The sequence below is a fragment of the Peromyscus californicus genome, unplaced genomic scaffold (genome assembly GCF_007827085.1).
Source record: "Peromyscus californicus insignis strain IS unplaced genomic scaffold, ASM782708v3 Scaffold_18__1_contigs__length_77618521, whole genome shotgun sequence".
NCBI lineage: Eukaryota > Metazoa > Chordata > Mammalia > Rodentia > Cricetidae > Peromyscus > Peromyscus californicus.
In genome coordinates, this window is record NW_026294480.1 from 53,199,320 (window position 1) to 53,222,215 (window position 22,896).

Below are 22,896 nucleotides of genomic sequence, written 5' to 3' on the forward strand. Positions count from 1 at the left end.
GTAAAGAAAGAAATTAAATATTTTCTAGAATTCAATGAAAATGAATGTACAACATTCCAAAACTTATGGGACACTATGAAAGCAGTGCTAAGAGGAAAATTCATAGCTCTAAATGCCCACATAAAGAAGTTGGAGAAATCTCACACAGCACAACTGAAAGCTCTAGAACAATAAGAAGCAAACTCACCCAGGAGAAACAGACACCAGGAAATAATCAAATTGAGAGCTAAAATCAATAAAATAGAAACAAAGAGAACAATACAAAGAGTCAATGAGACAAAGTTGGTTGGTTCTTTGAGAAAATCAACAAGCTAGATAAGCACTTATCCAAATTAACCAAAAAGCAGAGAGAGAGCATCCAAATTAACAAAATCAGAAATGAAAAGGGAGACATAACAACAGACAACAAGGAAATCCAGAGAATCATCAGGTCATACTTCAAAAACCTGTACTCCACAAAATTGGAAAATCTGAAAGAAATGGACGATTTTCTGGATAGGTGCTCCATACCAAAGTTAAATGAAGACCAGATAAACTATTTAAATAGACCAATAACCCCTAAGGAAATAGAAATGGTCATTAAAAATCTCCCAACCAAAAAAAAAAGCCCAGGACCAGATGGTTTCAGTGCAGAATTCTACCAGATTTTCAAAAAAGAGCTAATACCAATACTCTTCAAATTGTTCCACAGAAAAGAAACAGGAGGAATCTTTCCAAATTCTTTTTCTGAGGCTACATTTACCCTAATACCCAAACCACACAAAGATGCAACAAAGAAAGAGAATTACATACCAATCTCCCACATGAACATTGATACAAAAATACTCAATAAAATACTGGCTAACCGAATCCAGGAACACATCAAAAAAATTATCCACCATGACCAAGTAGGCTTCATCCCAGGGATGCAAGGATGGTTCAACATCTGAAAATCTGTTAATGTAATACACCATGTAAACAAACTGAAAGAAAAAAACCACATGATCATCTCCTTGGATGCTGAAAAAACCTTTGACAAAATCCAACACCCCTTCATGTTAAAGGTTCTAGGGAGATCAGGAATACAAGGAACATACCTAAACATAATAAAGGTAATTTATAGCAAGCTAACAGCCAATATCAAGTTAAATGGAGAGAAACTCAAAGCAATTCCACTAAAATCAGGAACAAGACAAGGCTGTCCACTCTCCCCATACTTATTCAACATAGTACTTGAAGTTCTAGCTAGAGCAATAAGACAACAAAGGGAGATCAAGGGGATACAAATTGGAAAGGAAGAAGTCAAACTTTCACTATTTGCAGACGATATGATAGTATACATAAGTTCCCCAAAAATTCTACCAGGGAACTCCTACAGCTGATAAACTCCTTCAGTAAGGTGGCAGGATACAAGATTAACTCAAAAAAATCAGTAGCCCTCCTATATACAAATGATAAATGGGCTGAGAAAGAAATCAGAGAAACATCACCCTTTACAGTAGCCACAAATAATATAAAATACCTTGGGGTAACTCTAACTAAGCAAGTGAAAGACCTATATGATAAAAACTTTAAGTCTCTGAAGAAAGAAATCAACGAAGATATCAGAAAATGGAAGGATCTCCCATGCTCATGGATAGGTAGAATTAACATAGTAAAAATGGCAATCTTACCAAAAGCAATCTACAGATTCAATGCAATCCCCATCAAAATTCCAACACAATTCTTCACAGACTTGGAAAGAACAATACTTAACTTTATATGGAAAAACAAAAAACCTAGGATAGCTAAAAGAATCCTGTATAATAAAGCAACTTCTGGAGGCATCACGATCCCTGACCTCAAGCTCTACTATAGAGCTATAGTAATAAAAACAGCTTGGTACTGGCATAAAAACTGACACGTGGACCAATGTAATCGAATTGAAGACCCTGACATTAATCCACATACCTATGAACATACGATTTTTGACAAAGAAGCCAAAACAGTACCATGGAAAAAAGAAAGCATCTTCAACAAATGGTGTTGGCATAACTGGATGTCAACATGCAAAAGATTGCAAATAGATCCATGTCTGTTGCCATGCACAAAACTCAAGTCCAAGTGGATCAAAGACCTCAACATAAATCCAGTTACACTGAACTTGATAGAAGAGAAAATAGGAAGTAGTCTTGAACACATTGGCACAGGAGACCACTTCCTAAATATAACACCAGTAGCACAGACACTGCGAGCAACAATTAATAAATGGGACCTCCTAAAACTGAGAAGCTTTTGTAGAGGGTAGGACATGGTCAATAAGACAAAATGACAGCCTACAGAATGGGAAAAGATCTTCACCAACCCCACATCTTACAGAGGGCTGATCTCCAAAATATAAAGAACTCAAAAAGCTAGACTTCAAAATACTGAACAATTCAATTAAAAAATGGGCTACAGAGCTGAACAGAGAATTCTTAACATAAGAATCTCAAATGGCTGAAAGACATTTAAGGAATTGCTCAACATCCTTAGTCATCAGGGAAATGCAAATCAAAACAACTCTGAGATACCATCTTACACCTGTCAGAATGGCTAAGATCAAAAACACTGAAGACAGCCTATGTTGGAAAGGATGTGGAGCAAGGGGAACACTCCTCCACTGTTGGTGGGAATGCAAACTTGTACAGCCACTCTGGAAATCAGTATGGCAGTTTCTCAGAAAATTGGGAATAAGTGTTATTCAAGACCCAGCTATACCACTCTTGGGAATATACCCAAGGAATGCTCAATCTTACCACAAGGACACATGCTCAACTATGTTCATATCAGCATTATTCGTAATAGCAAGAACCTGGAAACAACCTAGATGCCCCTCAACTGAAGAATGGATAAAGAAAATGTGGCACATATACACAATGGAGTACTACTCAGCAGTAAAGAACAATGTTATCATGAAATTTGCAGGCAAATGGATGGGACTAGAAAATATCATCCTGAGTGAGGTAACCCAGACTCAGAAGGACAAACATAGTATGTACTCACTCATAAGTGGATACTAGATATGAGGGAAGGGATGTCCAGACTGCAACCCACAGCTCCAGAGAAGCTAGCTAACAGGGAAAGACCTTAGGAGGGTCACATGGATGACCCAGTGAAGAAGTGAATGAGATCTACATGAATGGACTGGGTGTGGGGGGTGGCAGAGGGCAAGGAGTGGGGAATGAGAACATAGGGAAATGGGAGGGTCGAGCTGGAACAGGGACAGAGTGGGAGGGCAGAGAGGGAGATACCATGATAGATGAGGACATCATGGGAATAGAAAGAGGCAGGGTGCTGGGGAGGCTCTCAGGAATCCACAAGGATGACCCTGCCTTGGACTGCTGGCAGTGGTCGAGAGGGTGCCTGGTCTGGTCTACCCTGGTGACCAGTCTAGCGAATACCCTAACTGTCATCATAGAGCCTTTGTCCAGTGACTGATGGAGGCAGATGCAAGAGATCCACAGCCAGGTGCCAGGCTGAGCTCCAGGAATCCAATCGATGAGAGAGAGGAGGGATTCTGCAGGCGGGGGACATCGAGATCATGATGGTAAGATGTGGAGAGATGACTGGCCACACTAGAGGAAGCCTATGAAGTGTAGACTAGTGGCTGTGGAGCCCCCACGGGACTGGACTAGGCCCTCTGGTTATGGAAGACTGTTGTTTGGCTCGAACTGTTTGGGGGCACCCAGGCAGGGGGATCAGGATCCATCCCTGGTGCATGGGCAGGCTTTTGGGAATCTGGTGCCTGTGGTGTGATGCCTTGCGCAGCCTTGGTGCAGTAGGAAGGGGCTTGGACCTGCCTAGGCTCAGTGTGCTGGGCTCTGCTGACTCCCCATGGGAGACCTTGATTTGGGAGATGTGGGGATGTGGGGTGGCTTGGGAGAGAGGGCTAGGGGGTGGGAGGAGGGAGGAGGTGGGATCTGTGGGTGGTATGTAGAGTGAGTAGAAAATTTCTTAATAAAGGAAAAAAAAGAATAAAAAGAAAAAAAATTATAAAATCTGTAACAAAAATTTAGTTTAAAACTTCTAACAAAAGGATTATAGTTAAAATCTATACATGAGTAATCTAAATTTTCTACAATAAACTATTTATGTGATTCAACTCATGTTTAGCATATACTGTATATGTAACTTGGATTCGATTCTTGTTTTAAAAATAGATCTAGGGCTGGAGAGATGGTTCAGCCATTAAAGGCAAGACTCACAACCAAAATAGATCTACTAGGAAAATACATATTTTGAAATCACAATCATGTGGCTTGCCTCCATCTTGGCTGTTGACCTCATTAAGACAGAAACAAACATGTGGCTGGCAGCCATTTTTACTAAACTTAAGAAAACATACATGCCAAATGACTTCATCTTGATTAGATGACCATGTGACGTCAACCAACTAAAGCAGCGCCTATTAAACTTCTTAGTCCTGCTGATCATGATCATTGTATCTTCTTTTCAGACTAACGAAACAACAGCAGGTCTCCAAAATATTTTGGATTAGTATGAATTTTGGCATGATAAATTCCAAAGGTTATGAAGGCGTACTCAGAAGTGCTGTGGATATCACTCTGTGTGCTGCAAATGTATTACTCTGATTGATTGATAAATAAAACACTGATTGGCCAGTAGCCAGGCAGGAAGTATAGGCGAGATAAGCAAACAAGGAGACTTGTGGGAAGGCTGGAAGGCTGAGTCAGGGGATGCCAGCCAGCTACCCAAGGAGCAGCATGTGATGGTACACAGGTAAAGTCACAGAACATGTGGCAACATATAGATGAACAGAAATGGGCTGAGTTTAAATGTAAGAGCTAGTCAGTGGTAAGCATGAGCTAATGACGAAGCAGTTATTAAAAAAAAAAAAGAAGAAGAAGAAGAAGAAGTATCTACCCCGTGTCTGATTGCCCCGTCGCCACTCTTGCATCCACCCATCTTCAGACCCTGCCCTCATCTGGAGCTGGACTCTGGCACCACTATGTCTGGCTTTTTCTTTTTAAAAATGTTTGTGTATGTGGGTGTTCTGCCTTGCTGTATGTCTGTGCGTCACATGCATGCCTGGTGCCCATGGAAACTAGAAGACGGTATCAGATCCCCTGGAACTAAAGTTGCAGACAGTTGTGAGCCACATCTGGGTTCTGGGAATTGAATCCAGGTTCTCTAGAAGAGCAGCCAGTGCTCTTAATCTTGAATCATGACTCTAGCCCCATTTCTTTCTTTTTTTCTCAAGGCAAGGTTTCTCTGTGTAGCCTTGGCTGGCCTGGAACTTGCTCTGTAAACCAGGCTGGCCTCGAACTCACAAGAGATCTGCCTGCCTCTGCCTCCTGAGTGCTGGGATTAAAGGTGTGCACCACCACTACACAACTGTCCAGCCCCATTTCTGAGTGACTTGTATCTAACCTGTGCCACAGCTAATATGACTAAATCTTTTTTTTTTTTTTTAACTAGAGTCTCATGTAGCCTAAGCTAGCCTCAAACTCAGTATGTTGCTGGGGATGATCTTAAACTTCTAATCCTTCTGAGTATTGAGATTTCAGACATGGAGCAAAACAACAACAAAAATGCCCAAGCTTCTCAGCTATGTAGTTATTAAAATTGGCTAATTAAGCCTTGTTCTGTGATTTCGTTATTGTTGCTGTTTCTTGTACTCAGCATATTACTTGTGTTTTCTGTTGTGCTTAGGGACTCAGGTTTGGAAAAGATTAACTTAAACAGCCTGCCTTAGAATGTACATACACCAAAAACTTACATTTTGTTTAGGTTTTGTTTTAGAGAGAGAGAGAGAGAGAGAGAGAGAGAGAGAGAGAGAGAGAGAGAGAGAGAGTGTGTGTGTGTGTGTGTGTGTGACTCCCACATGTGTGCAGGTGTCCATGGAGGACAGAAGTGTCAGATCTTTGGAGTTAGAGTTCCAGGTGTTTGTGAGGTCCTGATGTCAGTGCTGGAAACTGATTCTGGTCCTATGGAGGAGTAGCAGTACACTTAATCAGCTGACTAGTCCCACTTGGTTTTGAGACGGTCTTACCTGGTAGGAAGCTCAAGCTGGTTGGAACTCACTGTGTAACCCAGACTGGCTTCCTACTCTCGGCAGTCTGTCTATCTCAGCTTCCCTAGTGGTAGGAATAGAGTCTGAGCTAAGACCAAGACCACATCCAGCTGAGAAAGTTGTAATCAACATAAATCTGAAAAGTCAGTCGTGGTTTTATGTTTGTTTTCTTTCTGTTTAATGAGATTTTACTGTTTTAAAACTGGCATATAAAAAGAAGATTCATGGGCTGAAAAGATGTCTCAGCAGTTAAGGGCACTGACTGTTCTCCCAAAGAATCTGGGTTCAAATCTCAGCATCCACATGGCAGGGAACAACTGTCTGTAACTCCAAGATCTGACACTCTACACAGACTTACCTGCAGGCAAAATACGAATGCACATAAGATAAAAGTAAATAAATAAATAAACAAAAGAAGATTGATGCTATCCCATGTTGTTTTTGTTTTAATTGCAGTCGTGCTGCAAAGACTGGTGACGACAATAGTGATGAAGAGTCCAGCACACCGTCGTCTCCTGCTGCTCAGAGAAGAAAGCGAGCGTCAGGCACTTCTGCTCCTGTTAAGCCTACTGTCAGTGTTCCTTCACAGTGTCTTCCCTCACCTACAGTTCCTCATGAGGCTCCCCAGCCAGACCCTGCCCCATCGAAAGAGAAACAGCCCTGTTCAGACTAAGCCCGCACGCCCCTACCCACCCATACCAGATATCCAGTTTGAGGGGGTCACTGAGTCAACTTTAGACACCTCTAATTGCTCCTACTTAGTTCCATACTGTCAACTTCTATCCACAGTAGTGACTGTTTAGTTCTGTGGCAAATGGAATGTTGTGAAATGACCCTTTCTGGCACCAACAGGTCTCCCTCCTCTTCCTCTGCTGGTGGCTCTTATGGAAGCAAGGTCAATAAGAGACCTCCAATAAAAAAATGTCAGGGGGCTCGAGAGATAGGTCAGTGGTTTAGAGCATTTGATGCTCTGGCAGAAGACCTGGATTCGGTTACCAGCACCCACATCCTAACTAGTTCCAGGGATTGGACGCCCTCTTCTGACTTCCACAGGCATGGACATGGTGCACATATGTATTCATTCATACATGTAAAAAATAAATCTTTAAGAGAAGAGGAGGAGGAGGAGGAGGAAGAAGGAGAAGGTCAAGGGGCTGGTGAGAGAGCTCAGTGGGTAAGGGCACCTGCCAGCTGAAAGGGGAAAATCAGTAGCCATCTTGAGAGACACTTCCCCCTCCCCTCCTCCAAAGGTATTTGCTGACCAGCAGTTTTAGAAGTGACCAGAAGTTGAACTTATAAGGCTGGGACAATAAATCTATGTATCCTGGACTTGGAAAAACAAGATATAAAGAGTAAGAGACTCAACTGACCTCAGAGGAGAGTAGGACTGGAACAATAAATCTGAATATATATATCCTGGTTTCAACAAAAGCAGGACATAGGGAGTAAAACATTTATGTCTCTGTAGATACCCTGAATCCTGTTAGCCATCAGTAACCTCATGCTTATAGTTCAGTCAGTAACTTCAAAGAACTACCCCACCCCTACCCGCCTCATCCAATCCCAAGTTGCATGTAAACCTTTCCTATATAAACCCCTTAAAGTGAGTGCCCAGGGGGCCGTTCTCCTCCACCCGCTGTGTCAGATGTTGGACACGGACCAAGCTTGCTTGTTTTGTTATTAAAAACCTCTGTGTGCTTGCATCGGATATTGGCTCTGTGGTGGTCTTGCTTGGGGGTCTTGCAACCTGGGCACAACATTTTGGGGTTCGTCCGGGATCCCCTGCTTCCCCCAGACCCTAATCTGAGGGCTTTCTAACCGGCCAGTAAGTTTCTGTGTGTCTTTGTTTGTCCTTGTCTTTGTGTGGCTCTGTACATTTATTTTCTGAGGCACGCTAGATCTGTGAAGTGGTCCAGTAATAGTCAGTGCCTGTGTGCCGGGATCATGGTGGTCTGAGCCCTGGAGATGGGGATGTGTGTGGGAGCCCGTTCTCGCTTTACCCAGCAGGTCCGCATAGAGGATGATTAGACCACGGGCCTGAGTGCAGGTGTCTGGGATGGTCTGCACTTGGCTGTGCTGGGGGAGGAGGTCTTTTGCTCCACCCCTTGGCGTCTCTATAAAAACCCTGGGCCAGAGACAGTCGGGCCCATTGGAATAGGTTCCAGGCCCTCTCGAGGCTATCCTTTATTTTCTAGCTGTTTATCTCCTCGATATTCTCTGCAACAAATCCTTCTATCTAATATTTCCTGCTGCTCGCACTCAAGAAAACTCTGGGGAACTGTGGGGGTGGTTGGGTAAACGCCCCACGCACCCCCCCACCTCCCCACCCCCCCACCCCCCCACTGGGGAACTGTGGGGGTGGTTGGGTAAACGCCCCACGCACCCCCCACCCCCCCACCTCCCTACCCCCCCACCCCCACCCCCACCCCCCGTCTGTTCAACTGAGGACTGAGAGCCTCAAATCCAGACTGTTTTTGGTGTGACTGAGCCTGGAGGGTTGCTCCCTCCAGACCACATCAGCCTGTCATTGTTCTTGGAACTTTGTTGATTGTCTCTTGGAGCAAAGTTTGTTTTGGTGTGCCCTTGGTCTTGTGTGTAGCATGTTAATTGTTCTTATTGTTGATTAAGATGGACACTGTAGGACAGTCTCCCTTTTCTCCCCTAGACCCTGGCCCAGCATACTGGAAGGATGTGCGAGCCACTGCTCACAGTAGAAGGATTGATTCACAAGGGGAACTTTGTCACCTTTTGCAGTGCAGAATGAGCCTCTGACAATGTCACTCATTCCCTGGAGGGAACCTCTGCTGCTGGCAGCGGAAGAGCTCCCTGCGGTTCCTGAAGACCCTAGCGCAAAGGGTCTGCGGATCGGAGGGGGGAAGGAAAGCACAAACAAAGACCTCCTGATCCTGGTAAGGCGGTTCTTACGGCTAGGCAGATGTTACTTGTTTCTGACTACTAGCCTTCCTTATTGCTATCAGACCTGCAGCACTGGTGGGTGGGGGACGCTCATCAGCGGGGCCACTCCCTGGCCCCTGGGAAGATCTGAGACTGGGGCTTCCAGTGGGCCCTCCCTGAGCAGGGAGGTGAGTTCCCAGAGAACAGCCCTCCACACATCCTGGGCCTGGGTGGTGGAGGTTGACTGCTGGAGACAGGGGCAGGATGCCTGGTCCCTGCAGCCCTCGAGGGGTGGGGGTGCGCAGGGCAGCACCATCTGGAGGGGGCAAGCACGCTGCCTCAGGGGGGCAGGCGCGTGCATGGCGTGGCGGGCTCGGCATGGAGGAGCAGGGCGTGACCTGTTGGCCATATAGGAGCTGAGCGACCACCACGATCACTTGCTCAGCCTGGGGGTAGTGGGGACTTAACTTCCTACACTCTGTGAATCTAAATCACCCTCCCTTCCTTCCTGAGCCAAGTTTGTCATTAGCTTTCCACCTTAACCCTTCTCTGTCCTGGTAATGCTTAAAAAATGTTAAAGATATATTAGGTTTAAAAAAATATGCTTTTGTTCCCACAGGAAAAAAAATACATCCATTTTGGTCATTTGAATTCAATGGGTTACAAATACTCACCATCATTTAAGAGAATTGGTTACAAATTATTATTGGGTAAGATAAGAAAAAAAACTGTATCAAATTCCAAGAGGATAACTCAATGAATTAAATAAAAAATATTTTAGAATGTAATGTTTTTATAAGATTATAAAGGCCTGAGATATGAAGATAAAAGTTTAAATAAATGATTTTTGGGTCTAAGGAAGTAGTTTGAGGTATAAAAATGTGGAACTTTAAGTACTTTAAAGTTCAAGTAAGTTGTGAGGTTTGAGTATAAGCAAGTTTATGTGAGGTCTAAGACGTAAAGGTTTTAGGTATGGGAATATAAAAAAGAATGTTTTGGAAAGAAAAATATGTGAAATGCAAGTTATTGGAATGTGTAAAAGCAAGTTATGAAGGTCTGAGGATGAAAATACTTAAGTAATGATAAAAAATGATTTGAGATATATAAAAGATAAAACATGTTTCTGATTTCTTTTTCTTGCTATTCTGCTGTTACATTGAGACTCCAAAGGTTCATAGTTTTAAAAATGTCTGTCTACTCTGTAGGTATGAATGAAAATGTGGCCACATGTATGTTTGGTTTTGAATGTCTGAGTTTACATTTTCTCTATGTTAAGGAATGCAAATTAATGCTAGTCATCCAGCTATCCAGATATTAGTTTAAAGCATAAACTGTTAAATCTTATTTAATTATAAGCTATTAAAAATAAATAAAACAGAACCTGAGAGGTTCATTTGACTAATATATCTACAGGATAACAAATTGGCCTGGTTATTGTTACCCAACTGAGAGATGTTTTCAAGATTAGGCCTAGATTTGTTTAGCTCAGATATATTTAATACATAATGGTCCTCAAAGATCTGATGAATATGGCATTTAAATTATTTGATAAAAAGCTTACTATAACAAACAGAGACTCCCACCTCCTAGCAATGACTCCCAAGATCTCCAAAGAAGATATGGAACAACAACAAGAAGATGCCACCTGAATTTCGGACAACACCAGCAAGCTTGATAGCCTGAGTTCAATCCCCAAGACCACATATTGGAAAGAGAACAGACTCCCACAAGTTGTCTTCTGACCTTCATAAGCAGGCCATGGCATGGTACACACACACACACACACACACACACACACACTTATATAACCATTGCCATGATCCAAGTCTAGCAGATACATGTTGGGAAGTGCCATCATGAAACCCCATACTTTGTAGAGTGTAGTGGGTAGCCATTCCAACTTTGATCTGAAAGTTCCAACCCCCATTGAGGCTTCGGTAACTGTCACACCTACTAGGCAGGGCCAAGAGAGGACCCTGAAGAGCCGAGATCCGGATGCGCCGGCTCTCTTGGTTCCTGGACCCTGGACGCTGGAGGTAGACCGAGCAGAGTTCTCCAGAGAACACCGCCGGACTGCACCACGCCTTTCCCAGACTCTGTAAACTATCCATTCACTTGTAAGTTACTCCACAAAATAAACCTCCCTTTTAACTATGTGGAGTGGCCTTAATAATTTCACCAATATCTGGTTCATCAGCATGGTCCTCTGATTCTATCATTCTTGGTTCCTATGGCTCCATGAGGCAACATGGACCAGAGACATGGTCCTCGGCAGTGGCTTGGTAGTGGAACAGATCCTGGCTCTGGATAGAAGCACAGGCCACTCAGATCAGGATGCCTCTGGTGGTGGCATGGCTCCCAGACACAAGCAAGGCCACAGGTTGTGGCCGGGATCCCAGGTTTTCCTGTAACCTTTGGTAGCAACACAGACCCCGCCTGTGGTGGGACCATGGACCCAGACATGATGCTTGTCTGTCAGCAACCTGATCTGGATGTCACCACTGCCCCAGGTGGCAGTGCAGACCACTCTAATCTGCTTGGCCCTGGCTGCAGCATGTCCCTTGGCCACTGACATGGACTCGGGTGGCTGACTGGACTCCAGGCCTCCACATGGCTCTCAGTAACAATATGGGCCATAGACTTCAACACAGATCCTGGCTGCAGTAGGACCATTGACCCAGACATGGTTCTCAGCAGCAACCTGGGTCTGGATGTCACCATGGCCCTAGGTGGTAGCACAGGCCACCCAGACTGCATGTTCCTGGTGAGAGCTCAGTCCTCAGACACCAACATAGCCCCAGGTGGCAGCCCAGACCCTGGGAATCTACATGGTCCTTGGTTACAACAGGAGCCACAGATGTTGGCTCAGATTGGTATTAGATAACCAATTGGTGTGCTCTTCCCTGGGGAAGACTATTTCTCCCATAATCAGCATCCCCTAGTTTCCTGTAGTTCTTTGTATAGGGTTGAGACCTCATGAGTTTTCATTTAATTGGGGTGCTATTATCCATCCTTTTACTCGAAATAGGTGCCTATCTTTAAATCAGCTAAGATGTGTTACTGATAGACTTATTATTATTATTATTATTATTATTATTATTATTATTATTATTATCATCACTTTGTTTTTTGAGACAGAGTTTCTCTCTGTACCAGATCTGGTTGTCCTGGAACTAGCTCTGTAGACCAGGCTGGCCTCGAACTCACAGAGATCTGTCTGCCTCTGACTCCTGAGTTCTAGAATTAAAGGCGTGTAGGACTTTATGTTTTTGATCCACTCAGGCAGCCTGCATCATTTGATTGGAGAATTGGGGCCATTAATATCTGAAGTTATTATTGAAATGTTGACTACATTCATTTTGTTGATTTCTGGTGTTGTTGGTGTTCTCAGTGGTACTTTGTATTTTGGTAATTATATCTTCAAGTTTCTGCATTCTCTTAGCTGTATTGATCCCTCTCTTCAGCCTGAAATATTGCCTCCTTTTTTAATTTAGTTTTAGTTTGTTGAATATAATTTTTTGGGCTGTTTATACCATGGAAAATTCCTACTCAACTATGGCAGATAGTTTTGCTCAGTATTTTAGTCCAGTTTGGATGTTGTGGTTCTTTTAGGACTTGGGATGCACTGATCCAGGCTCTTCTGGCATTCACATTTTCCATTGAGAAATCAGCTATTATTCTGGTGGGTCTTCCTTTATATGTGACTTGTGTTTTTTCTCCTGATACTTTCAATATCTTCTCTCTTTTTTCCCCATATATTTAACATTTTTTGTTTGTTTGTTTGTTTGTTTTGTTTTTTTGAGACAGGGTTTCTCTATGTAACAGCTCTGGAAGTCCTGCAATTCACTTTGTAGACCAGACTGGCCTCAAACTCATAGATATCCTCCTGTCTCTGCCTCCTTAGTTCTGGGATTAAAGGCATGCACCACCACCACCTGGCTATGTATACTTAATGTTTTAATTATAATATGCCACAAAGAGTTTCTTTTCCATTGGTGTTCCCTGTGCTTCTTGTATCTTTTGTATTGGTGTATCTTTCCTTAGTTTGGGTAAGTTTTCTTCTATGATCTTGTTGGAGAGCTAGTCAATGCCATTGACCTGGGATTCTTCTCCCTCACCTATTCATAAAATTTAAAAGTTGGGTCTTTTCTTGGTGTCCCACATTTCCTGTGTGTTCCTTTCGCCGTGTGTGTGTGTGTGTGTGTGTGTGTGTGTGTGTGTGTGTGTGTGTGTGTGTAATTTGGATCGTCCTTGCTTATTTGATCTATAGCTTTCCACTGTCTTTGAGTCTTGCTGTTCTGTATTCTGCTTTTTCATTCTACTCCTCAGGCTTTCCTTTGAGAGTTCTAGTTGAGTTTTTAGGTTTTGCAACTCCATCTTCATTTCATTGAATCTTCCTCAGTGTTTCTATCTTCTGATTGAATTCCCTTCTTAAGTCTTGGACTGTCCTCATCACGTCTGTTAGCCTTAGGTTTCTGTTCTTAGGCAACACTCAAGCATTCTTTCTTAAGCTTTTTCTCCTTATTTTCATGGAGCTGTTTCTTTGTGTCATCTTTAAAACTCCTCACATTCTCCATAAACTTCTTTGGTCAAGTGCATGGTTGTTCTTTTAACTTCTGTGTCCTACGGTTCATCCAGGTCAATCTTGTTGAGAGACATTCTACAGGACTGGTAGATTTGTGGGGAGGGGACTACTGCCTTGATCTTTCACAGTGTTCATATTTTTGTGATGAGACTTCTTTTGTTAGTTCTGTGTCTGATATAAATAGAGCAAGTAGGGCAAAAGAAAGGATGTGTGGGTTGGATTGAGCCTGAAGTTGGATGTGGCTCAGGTGGACTCGGACACGGACTGGTGTGAAAGATGTTCCTTCTGATCCAATATTGGAGTTGGGGGTTATATATTTCAGGGAACAAGAAAGAACTGTAGGAAGTTAAATTACCTAAATCTAAAAATGTTATTAGGAGATGAATATGGTACATTCCTATGCATGCACTTGGGAGGGAGACAGGAAGATCAGGGATTCAAGAGAAGCCCAAGGTCCATATCAAGTTCAAGTCCCCTGATGGCTTATTTTGGTTATCAACTTGACCACATCTGGAGTAAATTAAAACCCACTCAGCTGGGTGTGCCTAAGAGAGATCTTCTTGATTGGATCATTGGAGGTGGGAAGGTCCACCCTAAATCCAGATCATTTGAGGTCAAAAGACTCATCCTAAATCTGGGCCATACTTTCTGGTGGCAGCCCACATAAAAGAAGAAGGAATTCTTCTCCTTTTGCCTGCCTGCCTTCACTCTCATGGCTAGTTCATCTACCCTGTTCCTGAGGCATGCCTTTGCTGGTTTAGAACCTACTTGGTCAGGAATCAATGTAGGCTGAAGATTAGCACATCTCTAGGAATTCTCTGGAATTTCAGCACCCAAATGAATCTACTGAGACATCCAGTCTTGTGAACTGAACAGTTACCAGATTCTTTGCCTTTCCATCAGAAGACAGCCATTTTTGGATTACACAGACAAAACTTGTAAGTCACTTTAATAAATCCTCTTTGTGTGTGTGTGTGTGTGTGTGTGTGTGTGTGTGTGAATTCATTCTATCAGTTCTATTCTTTTGAGGAATCCTTACATAAGGCCAGTCAGGTCTGCAGTGTGAGACACTTTCTAAAAAACAAACAAGAGTTAAATGTATATAAAAGCTGAAGCCAAGTGTGGTGGTACACACTATAATGTCAGCTACTCAGAAAGCTGATGCAGAAGGATACCAATTTCAAGGTCTTTTTGGGGTGCAAGACAATTTCAAAGTCAGCCTGAGCAACCATCTAATAAATAAATAAATAAATAAATAAATAAATAACAAGGCTGGGAGATGTTTCTCAGTGGGGGAGTACTTTTCCAGCATATTCAAGATCCTGGGTTCTGTAGGAAAAAGGGGCTGGCTAAAGAAACCCACTCTGACCCTGGAGCCCAGAACTAGGGAAAGGTGGCTCAGATCAGTGCAGAAAAAAACACAGTTTGGCTCAGTCAGATCAGAGCCATCTCTCCCCTGGCCAACTGACTTGTGAAACCAACCAATCACAGATCAGGATAGTAGAACCCTGGGCCCCAAGTTAACCTCTGGTTGAGTCCACCCCCAAGACATCCTATGTAGACCGCCTTGCCTGGTCAGTTAGAAAAAGAGGTGTTCTCTCCACCCTGGTAGAGGCAGCTATTCTCCAGGGCTCATCCTTCCCAAAAAAACTTTCTCAAAAGAGTTTTGGGTGAGACCTTTATTCACTGGCATAGAGAAGACCCTTGATGAGACATCCCTCAGTGGATAGAGCAAGGAGGAGCTGAACAGAAGACTCTTGCTGAGATGTCCCTCAGTGGACAGATCAAGGAGGAGCTGAAAGAGCTGAAAAAGTAACACTTTTCTCCTGAGCCAGAGGAGATTGCTACATTTTTGCAATTTCTTAGGCAGGAGAAGCAGAGCTTTGCTAGGAAGCCCCCTTAAGTAGGGGCTGAGCAAAACTCAGCAGTAGTGGCTCTCCAGGAGAGGATCAGGATTGCTATATCCTGTGGGGAGACCATTCCCCATCACACCAGGTATACCCTGACTTTCCCAAACAGTCAGGATATCCTTCACTGCTGAAGCAGTTCCAGGCCTGATTTTCTGAAAAGTCAGAAAAACTTCCCCTCCAGGGTTGGGCTGCTTCTTTGCAGCTCCAGCCATCAGCTGTGCTAAACAGCTCCAGGTGTCTGGGACACCTCCAGAGCAGAACTGCTCTGAGCAGCTCCAGCTGTCACAGCTGTCCTAAGCAGCTCCAGGTGTCTGGGACACCCTCAGGGCAGAGCTGCTCTGAGCAGCTCGAGGTGTCTGGGATACCTTGCCCTCCAGGGTTGGGCTGTCTCTTTGCAGCTCCAACCACCAGAGATGTCCTAAGCAGCTCAAGGTGTTGCCCTACTCCCCAGGTAGTCAGAACACCTTTCCCCAGAGTTGCAAAACTCACATGTTGGTGCTAAAACTTGGGACCCAACCCACAGAGTTGCAACAGATTTACTTACAGGTTCAATCTCATTTAAAGAATAAAATCTCTCTCTCTCTCTCTCTCTCTCTCTCTCTCTCTCTCTCTCACACACACACACACACACACACACACACACACACACACACACACAATTTAAAAGTTGGAAAGAAATCCAGAAATTAGTAAATCTTTAAAAATATGTGAGAAACAAGCAAGACGATAAATGACCAATTAAATTCCCATCTAGAAGAAGACGGAGATACCAGGGAGAGCTGGGGAAACTACCAGCTTCAAAGGAAAAATGTGATGACATTTGGTTTGTGCTCTAACAAATAAAGCTTGCCTGGAGATCAGAAGGCAGAGCTAGCCACTAGTTAACCACAGAGGCCAGGCAGTGATGGCACACAACCTTAATCCAAGTACATGGTAGGAGGAAACAGAAAGTGAGAGAGAGGTCATAGAGAGGAATATAAGGTGGACAGAGACAAGAGCTTGGCCCTTTTTGGCAGAGGAGTTGCCGAGGTAAGAGCTGGCTGTGGCTGGCTGCTCTTTGTCTTTCTGATCTCTCAGCATTTACCTCATATCTGGCTCCTGGTTTTTTATTATTAAGACCAATTAGATTTGTGTTACAGAAAATATCTTACAGTAACACACAACATTAACTATATCCTAAAGTATTCAAATAAAATCCCACTCATTGTTATTCCCTGAGGTCCTGACTAACCCACTAAAGCAGTAACTTCAAGCATCAACTGGTCACTTCCCTGACTGTGGAATTTGACTTTTGGTGCCTCAGATATTTTTTCACTGTTCCCATTTAAGGTCTACCATTAGATCCTGCATTAGAAAACAAAAGAAAAATCAAACAAGAAAGAAAGAAGAGGCTGGACCAATGAGATGTCTCAGTGCATCAAGGTACCTGCCACCAACACAGTGCCCTTGGTGGATCCCTGGAACCCACATGGTGGAAATTGGAATTAGAAAGAACCAATTCCCGTAAGTTGTCCTTTAATCTCTATCTGTGTATGGCCTGGCATGTGGAGTGACTACTCTTATGTCAGCCTGACACAGGTTAGAGTTATCAGAGAGGAAGGAGCCTCAGTTGAGGAAATGCCTCCATGAGATCCAGCTGTAAGGCATTTTCTCAATTAGTGATCAATAGGGAAGCCAGCCCACTGTGGGTGGTGCCATACCTGGGCTGGTGGTCCTGGGTTCTATAAGAAAGCAGGCTGAGCAAGCCTTGGGGAGCAAGCCAGTAAGCAGCACCAATCCATGGCCTCTGCATCAGCTCCTGCCTCCAGGTTCCTGCCCTGTTTGAGTTCCTGCCTTCAGTGCTTTTGATGATGAACTGTTACATGGAACTGTGAGAGAAATAAACCCTTTCCTCCCCAAGTTGCTTTGGTCATGGTTCCATCAGAGCAGTAGTAACCATAGCTAAGACATGTGTATACACACACACACACACACACACACACACACACACGAGAGAGAGAGAGAGAGAGAGAGAGAGACAGACAGACAGACAGACAGACAGACAGAGACAGAGACAGAGAACAAGATTTATAAGCATTTTTTCAGGAAAGAAAGAAGATAACGAGGAGGAGAGTGTGGGAGGGAGGTATTCACATATAGATGTTAGTGAAAGACACCTTATCCTGGCTTATGCTGTGCTCTGAATGCGAAAAATCTCCCATGAACAGCTCATGTGTCTGAGCATTTTTTTTTCCAGCTGGAGTGTCATTTGGTAAGATGTTGGAATCTTTAAGAGGTGGAGCCTGGTGGAGGAAGTGGGTCACTGGGGACAGGCTTGAGACTTTATAGCTTGGTGCCACTTCCTGTTCATCTGCGTCCTTGCTGCTGATGCTCTGTGACCGGCTGACTTCCTGCTCCTGACACCAAGTCTCCTGTGCCCCAGTGAAAATATGTCTTCAAACTGTAAGTCAGAATAAACCTTGTTTTCTGTGATCTGCTTTTGTCAGAGTATTTTACCCCAGCAACAGGAAAAGTAACTACAGGTTTTTCTAGTGAAAATGAAAGCAACTAAGGAAAGTACTTAGACTACCAAGTCATGGCCAGTTCCTTCTTTACAGGGAAGGAACAGGATGCTAGAGTGGGGCAATTGTGTCTACAGATAAGAACATGACCTTTGTCTCATGATCACTAAGGAGACTGTAAGGGGAGGGTATACAGAGACAATTGTAAAAATACCTAGAAAGAAATAAGAAAAAATAACTAAAAAAATGAGTTGAGTAGCCCGAGGGTTGAGAGAAGTCCAGAGGGATTGTTGCTGGGGTGGATTTTACACAGTAGTGAGAAGAACTCTTTATGGGTGCATTAGGTGTTGTCAAATGTGTAACTGCTCCAAGGGAAACCTCTGCTAGGTGTCAGATGAAAGAGCATGCTTCATTGAAAGACCCATTTTAGTTAGGAAAGCACATGCCTGCTAACCAATACTTCAAAGGCTGAAACAGGAATTGCTGCCATCAGAATTAGGCTGTGGGCAGTCTGTGGGGGTATTTTCTTGGTGTTAATCGATGAGGGCAGTGGTGCCCTCAGGACATGTGGTCCTGTGTTGTATAAGAAAATAAACCAGTCCCAGCAGAGGCAGGCAGATCTCTGATTCAAGGCCAGCCTGGCCTGGTCTAAAATGCAAGTTCCAGTGCATCCAGGGCTACACAGAGAAACCCTGTCTTGAAAAATAAACAATAACAAACAATAAATAAATAAACAAGTAAATAAATATGATAACAAAAAAAGGTGAAGAAAAGATGTAGGGATAACGCCCGCGCTATCACCACCCGTTCACCATGTCCGAGCGAGGGGCTGTGGATTAAAAAATAAGGGACAAGAGACAGCGAGTCATTCGCCACGGCTGAATGCCGAGTGCCAGCCGAATGTCGTTTATTAAAAGAGGGAGGAAGGGGCTGGAGAGATGGCTCAGAGGTTAAGAGCACTGACTGCTCTTCCAGAGGTCCTGAGTTCAACTCCCAGCAACCACATGGTGGCTCACAACCATCAGTAATGAGATCTGGTGCCCTCTTCTGGTCATACATGCTGTATACAAAATAAATAAATAAATCTTTAAAAAAAAAAAAAAAAAAAAAAAAAAAGAGGGAGGAAACCTTAAATACAGGCTTACAGCACAATGGCGGATCCCCGGAGGGCAGAAGTTTGCTACTGAATGTTCTACATTCTTGCATCTAAGCTGTTAACACCAAATGCAGGATACAGGAACAAAGAACCTCCGGTAGAATGTTAGGTGAGAAGGAAACCAGCAGGGAATCTGAATAGGGAGGACATCTGGTCAAGGTCGGCAAGCAAGGCGGCTGCCACTCACAGTGGGGGGCCAGGGCCCACAAAAAGAAATTAAGAAAACTATGAGAAGTTAAGCCAGCAAGCAACATTCTTCCAGTCTCTGCTTCCTTTTTTTTGCCTCCAGTTTCCTACCTTTAGTTCCTGCCCTGATTTCCCTTGATGGTGAACCATGTTGTGTGATTTGTTTACCCAGTATGAAGATGTGTCATGTGATTGGTTTAATAAAGAGCTGAATGTCCAATAGCTAGGCAGGAGAGACTAGGTGGGTCTCCTGGGGAAAGAGAGGAACTTGGGATGAATCTAGGCACTCTAGAGATGCCAGTGAGACAGAGAGTCGGGCATACAGAATGGAAGAGAGGTAAATAGCCATGTGGCAGAACATAGATTAATAGAAACAGGATAATTTAAGTCCTAAGAGCTAGTTGGGGACAAGCCTAAGCTAAAGGCCAAGCTTTCATAATTAATAATAAGTCTCTGTGTCATTATTGGGGAGCTGGCAGTCTGACAAGCACGTTCAACTACAGAACCACCACTGTAAGCAGAAATAAACCCTTTCCTCCTATGTTGCTTTTGGTCAAGGTGCTCATCACAACAAAATAAAACTAACTAGAAGACCAATCATCTGCTTTCCTTTTCCTCTCAGAAAATGGCCACTCACTGGGAGGCCTCCGAGGAGCGGATTTCCGAGATTGATTATGAGTTTCTCTCTGAGCTCTCTACTCTTCTCGGTGTGGATACAGTCCAGCTCGCAAAGAGTCAAGAAGAAGAGGAGCATCAGGAACGAATGAAAATGAAGAAAGGTTTTAACTCACACATGCGCAGTGAGGCCAAGCGATTAAAGACTTTCGTGACCTATGACACTTTCAGATCATGGACTCCGCAGGACATGGCAGCCGCTGGGTTTTACTTTACCGGGGTGAAACTTGGGGTTCAGTGCTTCTGCTGTAGCTTAATCCTCTTTGGTACCAGCCTAAGGAAAACTCCAATAGAAAGCCACAGGAGATTACGTCCAGGATGCGAGTTCCTTTTGGGCAAAGACGTCGGTAACATTGGCAAGTATGACATAAGGGTGAAGAGTCCCGAGAAGCTGAGAAGTGGCAAAGCAAGGTACCAAGAAGAGGAGGCCAGACTGGAGTCCTTTGAGGACTGGCCGTTTTATGCCCATGGGACATCGCCCCGTGTGCTCTCAGCAGCTGGCTTTGTCTTTACAGGTAACTGAATTCTATTTATGAGGTGTTTCTTTGGAGTTTAAAATTTAGGTTCCATTGTGTGCAATATTTTGTTAAGCAGTCCTCAGTGGTGGACTGTGTTACATTAGACATAACATGTATTTCATTAACTTTCAACTTTAACAAGTTTGCTTCTGCTTTAATATACATTTAGTGCAGCATTATTAGTCTATACTATATTATATGTATATGCATATACACATGCACACACACACACACACACACACACACACACACATATATATATATATATATATATATATATATATAAAATATTGCTTTTCTTTTAATATAGACCTTAAGAGTACCAGCAGTGGGCTGAGGGTAGAACTTAGTGCTAAAGAGCTTACCTAGCACATACAATGCCCTGGGCTGTGTATATGAGGAAGGCCATGGCTAGGCGATGGAGGTCCAGAGCTCGGAAGGGAGTCATTTAGGGCAGTGGGACTGTGGACAGGGATTCAGCCAGAGACGTCATAGAAGAACAGGCATGTTGGAGTCCGTCTTATTCTGGTACAAGATGATCAGCTCCAAGGTCTCACCTGGTGTCATTGCTGGCCAGTCAAAATGTTTTTCTGCATCTGTAGGTAAAAGGGACACTGTGCAGTGTTTCTCCTGCAGTGGATGCTTGGGAAACTGGGAAGAAGGAGATGATCCTTGGAAGGAGCATGCCAAGTGGTTCCCCAAGTAAGTAGGCAAACCCTTTATTCTTAAACTTTTCAGTTTTAATAAATGTTTTAAATGATTCATTCCCTTTTTATTTTATGTATACACCCCCATATAAATATATATCTGTGTGTGTACACATATATATTTGTACATATATGCATATACATGTCTATTTGTCTCTGTGTGTATACCGTGGTGTGCCTGTGCCCACAGAGGCCAGAAGAGGGATCAGAGCTCCTGGAATTGGACTTGGAGATAGTTGTGAGCTGTCCTGGGGGTTCTGGGAACCCAAGTCAGATCCCCTGGAAGAGCAGCAAGTGTTCTTCACCACTGAGTCATCATCTCTCCAGACTGGCTTTAGCCGGTTTCAGGTTTTTGTTTGTTTTTTAAAATTTTATTTTATGTTCATTGGTGTTTTGCCTGCATGTATGTCTGTGTGAGGGTTTCAGAAGCCCTGGACCTGGAGTTACAGACAGGTGTGAGCCACCATATGGCTGCTGGGAATTGAACTCAGGACCTCTGGAAGAGCAGCCAGTGTTCTTAACCACTGAGCCATCTCTTCAGTCTCCAGTTTTAGGTTTTTAAAAGCAAAATAAAGCTAGAGACAAAGGAGCCACATTATTGGATCTTCCCTTTGAGTTTTATTTATATCTTTCCTGAATCCAAATTACGATAACTCTAGAATTTTTCAAGCAAAAAAGGACTTCATCGTATTGTGAAAAGTTTGAGTCACTTGAACTTAAACAGCCTCTCACACTTCAGTTAACATCTTATACAGATTTTGTGTTTGTGATTCATGTACTATGTGGTTATATGTATAGTATATGTGTGTGTACATGCTGTGGCTTAGGAAGCCACAGGTTGACCTAGGGTATTTTCCCCTATCACTCTCCGCTTTACCTTTTTTTTTTCAGCTTTTATCATTTCATTTTGTTGACACAGTAACACAATACTCTTTTCTATATGATCCTCACTATGCACACATACACACACACACACACACACACACACACACACACACACACACACACACAACTTCAGACTTCTCTTTCTCAGCCTTCCTAATACTGCGACCTTTTAATATAGTTCCTCATGTTGTAGTGACCTCCAACCAAAAAATTATTTAGTTGCTACTTCATAACTTTAATTTTGCCACTGTTTTGAATTATGGTGTAAATTTCTGTGTTTTACAGTGTGCTTAGGCAACGCCTGTGAAAGGGTCATTTGACCCCATTGTGGGTATGTGGGCCCGTACTGTATGGCGACCACTGCTGCTTGACAAAGTTCCAGCAGTTCAGTTTCGGGGACCACAATTCCCCAGCAACTTTTTATCTTCATTTTTAATGATTCACCCTATGTGTCATGGGAGTTCCCTTATGCCTCTTCCTCCCCGCCCCCATTACACCAATAATAGAAAAGGTCAAGATTTGCTAACTGGATATACCTGGTCCCAGAGATGAAAAACACAATCAAGAGAAACAGTGGGCCCAGATCCAGAGCCTGAGGCTATTTAGGACAAGAAATCAGTTAATGATATAGTATGGAATAGTGCCCCGGATTGGTTGCTTACTGGATGAATGGCAAGATCTGGTCTGCCCTACAGAGAGAAGATTCTGTTAAGAAGTTAGACTGGCTTGCTCCCCCTTTGCTATATGGAGGAACATACATTGAAGGAACCAGAATGGTATGGCATAATGGAAAAATAATAAGATATCAGGACCTTCCCTTTTGGGAACATTGGAGGAGAACAGG

At 43.5% G+C, this 22,896-nt stretch overlaps 2 protein-coding genes across 7 annotated transcripts in view; both read left to right on the plus strand.

Annotated features, from left to right (window-relative positions):
* Cenpk (centromere protein K) overlaps positions 1–11,084 on the plus strand; it is a 59,831-nt gene extending 48,747 nt beyond the window's left edge. For 4 of the 5 annotated variants that reach the window (XM_052743426.1, XM_052743427.1, XM_052743430.1 and 1 more), the window contains one exon: positions 6,491–7,742. Coding sequence is in view for 3 of the 5 variants with exons in the window: in XM_052743427.1 (XP_052599387.1) it covers positions 6,491–6,511 (21 nt within the window). In the remaining 2 variants the exon portion in view is untranslated. Of the gene's footprint in view, positions 1–6,490; positions 7,743–8,699 lie in introns of those variants that run through there. The other variant, XM_052743428.1, reaches the window with a different exon arrangement.
* A 4,968-nt stretch (positions 11,085–16,052) lies between these two features.
* LOC128113619 (baculoviral IAP repeat-containing protein 1e-like) overlaps positions 16,053–22,896 on the plus strand; it is a 38,521-nt gene continuing 31,677 nt past the window's right edge. The window contains exons 1-4 of one of the 2 annotated variants that reach the window (XM_052743435.1): positions 16,053–16,846; positions 17,661–17,866; positions 19,890–20,457; positions 21,063–21,162. In XM_052743435.1, the coding sequence (XP_052599395.1) occupies positions 19,893–20,457; positions 21,063–21,162 (665 nt within the window). In that variant the 5' untranslated portion in view covers positions 16,053–16,846; positions 17,661–17,866; positions 19,890–19,892. Of the gene's footprint in view, positions 16,847–17,660; positions 17,867–19,889; positions 20,458–21,062; positions 21,163–22,896 lie in introns of those variants that run through there. The other variant, XM_052743433.1, reaches the window with a different exon arrangement.